The sequence below is a fragment of the Helianthus annuus genome, chromosome 9 (assembly GCF_002127325.2).
Source record: "Helianthus annuus cultivar XRQ/B chromosome 9, HanXRQr2.0-SUNRISE, whole genome shotgun sequence".
NCBI classification, from domain to species: Eukaryota; Viridiplantae; Streptophyta; class Magnoliopsida; order Asterales; family Asteraceae; genus Helianthus; species Helianthus annuus.
The window spans coordinates 99,870,959-99,882,452 of NC_035441.2; the positions used below are offsets into that span (position 1 = coordinate 99,870,959).

At 38.0% G+C, this 11,494-nt stretch overlaps 2 protein-coding genes across 2 annotated transcripts; one reads left to right on the plus strand and one right to left on the minus strand.

The window, feature by feature from the left end:
• Positions 1 to 1,062: 1,062 nt before the first annotated feature.
• On the minus strand, positions 1,063 to 8,175 carry LOC110875902. The gene is made up of 8 exons (XM_022124097.1): positions 8,117 to 8,175; positions 7,960 to 7,972; positions 7,648 to 7,780; positions 7,175 to 7,320; positions 3,312 to 3,402; positions 2,718 to 3,266; positions 1,699 to 2,610; positions 1,063 to 1,613 (listed from the first exon to the last, which is right to left on the minus strand). Exons 1-8 carry the CDS (start codon positions 8,173 to 8,175, stop codon positions 1,063 to 1,065), a joined length of 2,454 nt encoding a protein of 817 aa, XP_021979789.1.
• A 103-nt stretch (positions 8,176 to 8,278) lies between these two features.
• Positions 8,279 to 10,130, plus strand: LOC110877945 (protein phosphatase 2C 37). Its single transcript, XM_022126175.2, has 4 exons — positions 8,279 to 8,911; positions 9,015 to 9,329; positions 9,418 to 9,523; positions 9,619 to 10,130. The coding sequence occupies exons 1-4, from the start codon at positions 8,507 to 8,509 to the stop codon at positions 9,948 to 9,950; spliced, it is 1,158 nt and encodes a 385-aa protein (XP_021981867.1). The 5' UTR covers positions 8,279 to 8,506; the 3' UTR covers positions 9,951 to 10,130.
• The last annotated feature ends 1,364 nt before the right edge of the window (positions 10,131 to 11,494 follow it).

Here is an 11,494-nt window from a genome sequence, read left to right on the forward strand (position 1 = left end):
ATTTTTGATAAAATGCCATCGTTGTTGTAGAATCCCAAAACACCTCTCGATGTCCTTTCGCGAAGACTCTTGTAGTTTTTTTAAAATATTGTCTTTTCTCATCAAACGTTTCAGAAAACGTTTTAACAATATTCGAATACTCCGGGTATATACCATCGCCCAGATAGTAGCCATGCTCGTAGTCATTCCCGTTTGCATGAAAACCAGCCTTTGGTATCGTTCCAGAAATGTAGCTCTCTAACAATGGTGAACACTCGAACGTATTAATGTCGTTCATACACCCGGCTAAACCAAAGAAAGCCAACCAAACCCAAAGGTCGTATGACGCAACAGCTTGTAAAACCAAAGTTGGCCCTTTTTAGTCACACCGTGTATGTTGACCTCGCCATGCGGTTGGACAATTATACCAACGCCATTGACGACAATCCAAGCTACCAATCATGCGGTTGGACAATTATACCAACGTCGTTGATGTCGTACATGTTTCCGTAGGCTAGTATGCGAAAGCGAAAGTGACCTTTTGAATTGAGGTGAACCCTAGATATCCTTGCACGTCCATTCTTTGCTTAAAGAAATCATACTTAGTTTCCAAATCTTTATTAATGCGCAAAAATAACCTTTGGCTCATCCGAAACCGCCGTCTAAACACATTGGATCCGTGAACCGGTGTGGGATCAAAATAGTCTTTCAACAAACGCTCGTTCGCGGCACGATCTCGTAAGATATAGGTGCGCCTCAAAATGGGGCGTAGAGGAGAACGCCGAACGTGTTCCACTGCTTGTATCGCGAGAGTACATGCACTCGTAACCAAGGTTTAAAAAAACGGAAACGAGTATCGAGGCGTTTTCCCTTCGCCTCACGAGGCGTAAGTATTGAGGCGGAACGAGGCGTAAGGCTGAGGCGGTATTAATAAATAAATATTAAAATTATATATATCATAAAATAATAAATACTTAACATCAAAAAATGACTTTTCTCATCAAATCAGCAGTTAAAAACATAAAAGAAGATTCAAATTTCATCAAATACTTAACATAAAAAACACAAATAGTTTCTAATAACTCAAATAGCATAACAAACATCATCTTCGTCATCCTCACAGTCTTCCTCAACCCAATCCTCATCATCGTCATCCTCGTCAATCAAATGAAGGGCTTTCGTTTTCTTAGATGAGGAACTTCCACCGCCTCGCTCAATTATCCCACCACTTCTACGTGTTTTACTTGCCCCGCTACCTCTTGTTGTTCTAATGACCTCGTCACTTTCCTCCACATTTACCGCATCATCTTTAATTGCATCTTCATCATCATCATCATCTCTTGGGTCGGCTATCCACTCATCATCAGACATGACGTTTTCAACAAGTAAAGGATCTTCATCTTCTTTTAAATTGGACCTTTTTACAAATTTTTGCTTCAGCTTTCTATTGTACATGATGAATACCAAATCGTCCATCCTCTCGGTGGTCAACCGGTTTCGTCTCTTTGTATGGACTTGATTGAACGTACTCCAATTATGTTCACAAGCTGAAGCTGAACACGTAAGACCCAAAATCTTCATTGCAAAGGCCTTGAGTTCCGGGGTATCATCTCCATATTCGCCCCACCATAAAACTATATATGTTAAAAAATTAGTTAGTTAATTATTTTATTTATACAAACTATAAGTCTATAATAACATAACTAGCAAATATTTTACCCGGTGGACGTGTTTGATAAATTGCCAACGAACCCCTATAACCAAATAATCCTTTCTTTTCCTTGTAAAGAATTAGTTGTTCTTCAATCTTCATGTACACTTCGGTGTCCATCACGAGTCGTTCCATGACATCAAACAACCCTCTCTTAATCTCTGGATGACGTGAAACATCGGGACTCCATCGAGATTTTGGATTTAGATAGTAGGCAGCCGCATGCAAATCGCGATGCATTTGAAAGTCCCATTTTTCATCGATGATGTCCCATATCTCTTTGTAAGAAGCGACAACATTATTCAAGTTCTTTGCAATCTTTTCTTTGCACGCGTCCATCGCTCCATAGAGAAATCCTATTGCGGGTGTTTGCTCACCATCAACGATCCTCAACACTTCAACTAGTGGGCTTGTGGTTTGAAGGGTATAGACCACACTAGGCCAAAAAGATCTCTCATCCATAATTATTTTCTTTACATTTTTTCCATCGTCTTTCGTAGCCCAAGCACAATTCTTCCAATCATTAGAAACGAACATTTGTTGCAAAGCATCTTTAGAATCATAAAGACTTTGAATCGTCAAAAAAGCCGTGGCGAATCTTGTGGCGGCCGATCGAAGAAGATCTTTCCCAAGAAGCTTTCTTGCCAAACTCAACACCCAATTATGATTATAAATGAAATTGCTAACTTTTTTTGCTTTAAGCAAAGCATTTTTGTGTTGTGGCAATTCCCCAATTTTTTCAAGCATCAAATCGATGCAATGGGCGGCACATGGGGTCCAATACAATTTCTTCCTCTTCTTCATTAACATCTCTCCGGCCTTTTTGTAGTTACTTGCGTTGTCGGTGACCACTTGAACGACTATATCTTCCCCAATCTCTTCAATAACCCCATCAAGCAATTCAAAATTTTTTTCAGCATCTTTAACGCAATTCGATGCATCAACCGTTTTCAAAAAAAAAAAACCGTTCCATATTGATTGTTGACCAAAAAGTTGATTAGACTTCGGTTTCGCATGTCTGGCCAACCGTCTGATAACAATGAAACCCCGGTTGTCTTCCAAGTTGCTTTGATGTCATTCACCATTTCGGTGGTTGTTTTAACTTCTTCTTTAAGGATCCAAGTCCTTAACTCGTGCATCGTAGGAGGCTTCAATGCTCGTCCAAAGTTACCAACCGAACGTTGCATACTAGTAAATGAAGGACTAGTTTCTGCGTTAAATGGGATTCCATTCTCGTAAAAGAATCTCCCGATATCCAAACAAACTTGATTCCGGTGCTCTTTAGCACTCACCGGTGGCATTTTTTCGGTTGGTTGTGATCCTCCTTCACTCACCACATGCACATGCCGATCCATTGGTCCTCTAACGCCACGATTGCTAACACTAGCGCTACTACCGGTGTAATATGCCCCACTTTCGATGTTTTCTTCAAAGTTGCGTTGGGCAGCAAACTTAGAATCCTGAAAAGCCTTCAAGTATTGCTTAATTTCGTCTTTCACTTCAGCGGGCATCGTAAGACAAGGGGCGGCATCTTTGTGTGTACCGGCAAGATGATCCTTCATTCTTTTCACTCCTCCTTTAAAATCTTTACTACAAAAGTTACATTTCATGTATTTCTAACCCTTTTTTACATCCAATGGCGGTACGTCAATTTCTACACAATACTTCCAAGCGGGATCCTTCCTTGCATTTTTACTAGACATCCCTAAAATCTGAACAAATTCAACACTTTATATAGTTTATACAGCAATTATTATATTTATATTAACTGTTAACAGCAAGTATTATATTTATATATTAACTGTTTACAGCAAGACAACAAGTATTATTAAGTATTAACAGACTAACAGCAACTCAGCAAGTATTAATGTATTTATACAGCAACTCAACAAGCAAGCATTATTAATAGCCTAACAGCCAACTCAGCAAGTATTAATACAAGCAGAGATAATAAAACGATTATGCAAATACACATAAAAAGGGGATTTCAGATTCAAGGGCCAATACCAATAGGATTAAGCATATGTAATCATAGTCACCAAATAATATCTTTTATTGAATTACAAGATTGTGACATGCAGTTATAAACTTATAATCAAAACATGTATAATCAGTCATTTACTAGTGAAGTACATAACATATTTCAAACCAAAACAGAGCATGCAAATACACAATTAATAGGGGATTTCAAACTCAAATGTCGATACCAATAGGATTAAGCATATGAATTCATAGTCATCAAATAATATCCCTTTTTGCATTATAAGTTATAAGATTGTGACCTGCAGTGTATAATCATTCATTCACAAGTGAAGCACACAACATATTAACAGCAGCAATATATTTGATCCTTTATTAGAAAAGGATTCCTTTGAGTGTACACTAACAGCAAGTAAATTAACAGCAAGTATTAACAGCAATATTATTAACAGGACACACTAACAGGAAGTAAATTAACAGCAAGTGAATCACGATTGAATAAAAATAACAAGATCAACTAACACAATCAATAAAAATCAGCAAACAGCAAGTGAATCAGCAGTGAATCACGATTGAATAAAAATAACAAGATCAACTAACACAATCAATAAAAATAAGCAGTGAATCACGATTGAATAAGAAAGCAGTGAAGAGAACTTACTTGTATTGAAGATTGAATAAGATTGAAAGAAATAATTGCAGTGAAGAATCAGTGATCACGATTGAAGAATAATGCAGCCAGATGCAAGAACGCTTGTATTTTTTGGATGTCTAAAATAAAAAACCCTAAAGCTATTTAAATAAACAAAAAAAAAATGGCGCTAATAATTTTTTGCCGCCAATATGGTTTTGGCGCCTAAAAAAACCCTAATCCATCATTTATACCGCCTAAAAAAAAATATACGTACGCCTCGCCATATTCGTACCGCCTCGATCAGAAACTTACGCCTCACTCAACTGAGGCGTCCGTATAATATCTGAACCTGAGGCGTGTGACAACCCTCACTAAACCAGGTATCCGTACGACTTAATCAATAATTAATTACTGCTTAATTACTGTGCTTACTTGAAATTGTGGATAAACTGCTACTTGAATTCTGATATGTACACTTACTTGCATCATACCTTATTTGCTGTCACTCCATGATTTACATACTAAACTCTAGTGACAATCTTGATGCACAAAAACACAGTAGCACTATGAACGGATAACCTATTAAACATGCTGATATAGCCAGCATCAGGCAGACACTGCCTCTAAGGCCTGTATGAGCCAGAGATATTTTGCTACACTAGAAGAGAGTGTCGGGACATAAGGGTTGTAGAACTGCGTCACTAGGTATAAGTTACAGTGACCGGATGTGCCTAAAACGTACTCTAAGTACAAAATTCAGCACTTTAATTAAAAATTCAGCATCTAGCTAACTAATAAAGTGCCAGAACATGAGAAAAATATTACTAGACACTTTCCAGAGTGTCGGGAATAAGTTGTGTCACTAAAAATAGTAATAAGGACACTTTAAAGCTTTGTTAAGCACTTTAACGGATCACTATCCAACCGAACAACCGGACTTTACCCGGAACATAAAAATATTGCCATTAACATTGTTTATCTTTTTCTGAACCAGTTAGGGTCCCCGAATACCCTAACACCCACTGTAATGCACAACACATTAGTAACCGGATTAAGTTCCTACTTAACTTAACTAATACTTAACGTTTAGTTGAAAACCAACCGGGTAACCCCCCCCCCCCCAACCGAACTCGTCCCCTTGGGGGACACCCATGTCCTTTTTGTGATTAAATTAATCTAACTTGCCTAATATCTAGGCTACACATGATCCATTGGTTAATTGTGTTGAAATTGTCTATAAGTAGGATCATTAAACCATCATATGCATTCAACACTTAACCTCACAACAAAACTCTCTCTCCCTCTTCCTTGGAGCTCTCGGCCGAAGACACACACCCACACACAACCACTTTTCGATTTTGATCTTCTCATTCCAAGGGCATACAAGTGTCAAGGATCACATATGAGGAAGCTTGGTGCATTCGGAACGTAAAGGACCTCTTCTCATTGCTTTTATCCACTCATTCTTCGACTAGATTCTTCCCTAGCCTCGAGCTAGTAGTAAGTTGCTACATAAGCCCTCTCGATCTATTTTAAAGTGGTTAAAATGAAATGTGACGGTTAAAACTCATAAACTTACAAGATGATATGTAAAAGTCTACTAAAATGTTAAAGATGTTGGTTAAATGCTATGATGTTGTGTAAATCTTGTAAGACTTGTTTTGTGTAACTATTTAGTGCCGATCTATGTTGTGGTAGCTCGGATCATCGTCTAACCCGGATTGGTCATGTTCATGAAACATGACATAGAGTATGTTCAAGGATGAAAGAGGTTAAATGATGAAACTCTACCACACATTAAACATGAACTTGTGTAAAATCGACTTTACTTATGAAATAGTGTTCAAAACTAGTAGATCTACGGATCTACAAACGGTATTTTCAAAGGACCAAGTGTCAAAGAAATCATATTTTCTAAAACCGGGCGCTATGGGGCACTATAGCTCAAAAAATGCCCCCATGGCGCCCCACTACGTACGGCCTAAGGCCATGTGTAGTCATAAAGCCCCTTGTGGGGGGCGTTATGCGACACGTGTCGTGCCACGTCACACGGGGTTTTATGGGGCGTTATATCACTAGAGCCCGTAGTCATAAAGCCCCTACCCAACATTACCTATTTAATAATTTTCAATATTATTAATTATTTATAAAAACAATAACCTTTTCTTGATTGGTCCAAGGTTTGAAAGCTCCCTCCACAACGCCGCGATATCCATAGCGCTGCCCAATTTTTTTTGCCTCATAACGCCGCCCGTAGTGGTGTTGGGGGCGTTATGAGAGAAAATGACGCCATATGGAGCCCCACTACGCATACTCTAAGACCATGTGTAGTCATAAACCCCCTTAGGGGGCGTTATGCGACAAGTGGCGACATGCGTCATAGAGGGGCTTTATATCACAAGAGGGTGTAGTCATAAAGCCCCATACCCATCATTACCTATCATTACCTTTTTTTTTTTTTCATTTAATCTCTAAATTATTTAAAAAAACACTTTTGTTAAATTTAAAAAAAAATTACAATATTTAATAACCTGACCTAGTTTATTTTTAAAGCATAAAAGATTAAAGTTTATTTTTAAATAAATTAAGTTTTCATAAAATTATTTTATAATTACTAAAACTGCCATATTTTTAAAGTATAAATAAGAGAAAAACTAGTTTTAAAAACCAATTTTAAATATTTGAGAAACTACAGGGACCAAATGTGTATAAACCAAAAACTTTCAAAAACAAATACTATCTCCTTTGTCTTCTTCTCCGAATTTTCGGCCGACTTCCGGCTAGCAAAAAAACCAACCAATACCGCCTCCTCTGTGTTCTTCTCCGATTTGCAGGGACCAAAGGTGTATAAATTAAAAACTTTCAACAACCTTCGCCCCATTATGCTCTTCGCGTGGAACCAGATTGACCAGCTCATAGCGTCGGCCGTAATGGTGTGCGGCGACGCTATGGGGCGCTATGGGTGTTTTTCCCGTGATATGAAGCCTCACTACGGGTGGACTAATGGTATGGTGGTCTATTGTCAAAAGAAAAAAAATTATTTTAAGTCCCATATACAACAAAGAATAAAAGAAATTTGCAGTTAAAAATAGAATAAATTGTCATTTTAATCCCTGAGGTTTGACAAAAAATATCACTTTAGTCCAAATAGTTTTTTTTTTCTGTCATTTTAGTCCAAATGATTTTTTTTCTATCATTTTAATTTTTAACCCCTGATTTTTGTCATTTTCATCCACCATCACCACTTCTTAGCCCCACCTCATTACAACCTTCTATCCTCGCCACCACCACCTACTTGCATCGTCACCACCCACCCACTCACCCCACCACCATCACCACCTACCATCACCACCACCATCGGCCACTTTTCCGCCACCCACGTCATCAACCAACACCCCCACCATCATCGTAAACCAGCAACCACCGCCAGCATCTTCACTGTAAATCGACACACCACCATCCTTATACCATTGCACCTGCAAAAAAATACGTTTTGACCAAAATGCCCCTAAGTTAACTGACTATTTTTTAATTGCGTTAGTGGGTTAGATAAAATAGTAAAAAATTGACAAAAGTCAGTTACTTAAATAGCAACAAAAAAACTATTTTAGCTAAAATAACAACTATTATATTAAAGTGACATTTTTTATCAAACCTCATAATTTCCTCTAAAAAAATCATCACAAAATATATTATTACTTTATAAAAATCACAAGAAAAAAAAATATTATAATCCAACAATAAAGAGCGGAGAGAACTTGGGCTAGGGACCACCTCGTGTAAGAAAAGGAAGCTTGTTCCCTGAAACGTACGTTGTCGACTCCTTATTGGGACACGTAACCTTAACACCAAACGACTTTAGACGTGGCATGTCATCGTATCAAAGCTAAAAGATTTTTTTTTCAATCAACGGCGATGATCCTATCCTCGTGTCACATTTCTACGTCGTACCAACTCTCGCTCTTGCCCGGGTCGGTGCCGGGCAGCTGCCCGTCCCCACCACTCCTCCAGCAGCTATTATTGGTAATGCCCTTTCTTTCTTCTCCTTCTCCCCCAAAACTTCATTTTCAGTGATTTCTTCTATATCTTTGTGTCTGATATTTATTACAGTATCTTTTTTGCTAACACATAGTTGCTGTGAAGCAATTGGTTACCGGTTTGGTTTGCGGTGAATCCTGAATAATTAATTAACCGATTTGAATATGGCCGGTATGTGTTGTGGTGTTGTTGGTGAGACGGAGACTCCGTCCACCGTTGACCAGAGCGGTGTTGCTCGTCAATCGAGGCGTCGGCAGATGGAAATTCACCAGCTGAAGTTCCTGGCTGCTTCTGATGTTGTTGCGCCTCTGCCGGAGAACAGTAAAAAGCGGAGGAAGGTTGAGAGTCTTGAGACGATTGATTGTGGGTTTGAATCTAAAGCTGTAAATTTATCCAAACCGGAGACGGAGGCGGTTAGTAAAACTGTTTGCGATAATAATGAAGCTAGATTTGGCGTGACGACTGTGTGTGGAAGGAGGAGAGACATGGAAGATGCGGTTGCTGTAAAACCGTCGTTCAGTAGTGATTTTAACTTTTATGGTGTTTACGACGGCCACGGCTGCTCACACGTAATACTTTTTATCCATAAAATCACAATACAAAAAAAAAAAAAAAAGAAAAAAAAAAGAAAAAATATATCTGGGTATTGAATTTTTTTGTTAATTTGTGCAGGTGGCGATGAAGTGCAAAGATCGAATGCACGAAATAGTGAAAGACGAAGTGGAAACCGCTGGCGAATCAGTTAACTGGAAAGATACGATGGGGGTGAGTTTTTCACGGATGGATAAGGAGGTAACCGATTGGAGCGAAGGTTCTTCGATTTCCAACTGTCGATGCGAGTTACAAACTCCTCAATGCGACGCGGTTGGATCAACGGCTGTTGTGGCGACGGTGACTCCCGACAAGATCATTGTTTCAAATTGCGGGGATTCACGAGCTGTACTTTGCCGTAACGGTGTTGCTATCCCTCTATCCACCGATCATAAAGTAAGTTAACTAATCCTTGCATTTATTATTCTGATTATTATAGTTTTCGAGTCTGGTTGAATTAAAACATATTTCGTTATGATTGTAGCCGGATCGACCAGACGAACTTGCGAGAATAGAAGCTGCTGGCGGACGTGTGATATACTGGGATGGAGCTCGGGTTCTTGGTGTTTTAGCTATGTCAAGAGCTATAGGTATGTTGTTAAATGTTAATTAATTCAAGAGTTCCATCTTCATCTCAACCAATTGATGATAACCGTTTTTCTTTTATGTTTTGTTATATTTCCAGGCGACAATTACTTAAAGCCGTATGTGATACCAGAACCGGAGGTAACCGTAACGGATCGAACACCAGAAGACGAGTGTCTAATCTTAGCAAGCGATGGACTTTGGGACGTGGTATCAAACGACGTTGCGTGTAGTGTCGCACGCATGTGCCTGACCTCTCAAAAACCTCCGTCGCATCTCCGGTCGGCCGGAAACGATGTGAACATCGCCGGCGGTGAAAGTTCCGATAAGGCATGTTCGGATGCTTCAATGCTTCTTACAAAGCTAGCTTTGGCAAGACAGACGTCAGATAACGTCAGCGTCGTTGTGGTTGATCTTAGACGAAATCAATAACGAAGATTCGAAATTAACGAGTTTACGAAGCTTCAGAGATCAAACCTATCTGATTGTTTTTCTTGTATTTATTATATTATTATTATTATTAACATGAAATCATCAATTCTTGAAATTACTATGTATTAACATGTATAGATCATTTATCATATATACTGAAAATGAACATTTGCATATCAAGAAGAAGAATCAAGTGGTGGTGGTTTTGGTTTGGAATACATTGAAATAAATTGAATAATGAGGAAGGGGACAGAAGTCAGCGGCAGGTGAAGCCACGTCTACACTTTTTTTGGTCATGGCGTCAATATCTATGCGCTGGATTCCATCTTCGTTACGACTTAGGAAATTGAAATGATTAACTATATTAAATTTATATATCGCTATCTCCGACCTTTTTAAGCGTGACACGTTGTGAGTAACTTAAAAACTTGGTTATTAAATTTTTGTTATTATATTATAGTGTCTACCGAGTTAAATTTTGTTATATTATAGTGTCTACCGAGTTTTTTCATTGCATCAACGGTTCCCAACTCTATAATTATTAAATGAATATATAAGTCTGGTGACGTTTCAAATAAGCAGGAAAGAAGTAGGTTTTAGGTTGTAATACCTGTTCGTATAGCATACGTGTTACGTTATTAAACATTATGTTGTTGGATTGATATGTTTAACCGGATTGATTAAGAGGTTGATGTGTTTCAAATAAAATATAAGAATAATTCTTTTATATAATTAATCTAGAACCGTGAAAAAAAAAAAAAATCTAGAAAGAATATGACATTTTACTCGTTCATTAGAACCGTGAGCTCATTTACAACTCATTTATTTAATGTGATATGTTATTACTCGACAACATGTTTACGCTTGTGGAGTTTTTTTTCCAAATGGGTGGATGTGGAAAAATTATTTACCAAAATGGATGATTTAAAAAATATTTATTAAAATAGGTGTTTTTCTTATTTACTTATTTTAACTAGGGAAAAGATCAAATAGGAAGTTAATTTTCGCTAGGAATGATAGGAAGCCATAGTATTATGACATGTGACAAATTTTAAAATAAAGAGAAGGTATTTTAGACAATCCAACTCCTTCTTCTTCCTTTTTCAAAACCCTGTAACTTCAAAACCCACCATTTTCAAAACCCATCATCTTCAACTATTTCTTCACTTTCTATCTCAATAATCACTACATTATAGTGCGATTTTCATCACCAATCAATGATTCAAAACCCGATCAACGTGTTCTTCAGCTTTTTTTTTTTTTTTGAAGAAAACCCAGTTTAATTTCATAAAAAAATCTCGTTTTTTCCGGTGATTTTGGAGATAATCACTCAATTCGTTCGATTCGAGCGTTGATAAGTGTTTCTATCATTCAAATTTCGTCAATTGATGAAGAAATCGGCTTCGATCCATGTAAGAAATTCTTTAATTTCATTTTCACGATCTGGGTTTTTGATTCAGTCATTGCGTTTTACGATCTTTGCGGGGGTCCGGGGGCGGTAGCCCCTGGTAGTGGGGTCCCAGGGGCGGCAGCCCCTGGCTGGG

Bases quoted from the DNA above. Each gene is read 5' to 3' on its own strand.
- LOC110875902 (XM_022124097.1), bottom strand. From the start codon at position 8,175: ATGCCACGTCTAAAGTCGTTTGGTGTTAAGGTTACGTGTCCCAATAAG. The intron at 3,267-3,311 runs GTTAGAAATACA...AAGATTTTAAAG, and splicing joins GCCATTGGATGTAAAAAAGG to GAGGAGTGAAAAGAATGAAG. The intron at 2,611-2,717 runs GTTGGCCAGACA...ATTGCGTTAAAG, and splicing joins GGTTTCATTGTTATCAGACG to ATGCTGAAAAAAATTTTGAA.
- LOC110877945 (XM_022126175.2), top strand. From the start codon at position 8,507: ATGGCCGGTATGTGTTGTGGTGTTGTTGGTGAGACGGAGACTCCGTCC. The intron at 8,912-9,014 runs GTAATACTTTTT...TAATTTGTGCAG, and splicing joins ACGGCCACGGCTGCTCACAC to GTGGCGATGAAGTGCAAAGA. The intron at 9,524-9,618 runs GTATGTTGTTAA...TTATATTTCCAG, and splicing joins AGCTATGTCAAGAGCTATAG to GCGACAATTACTTAAAGCCG.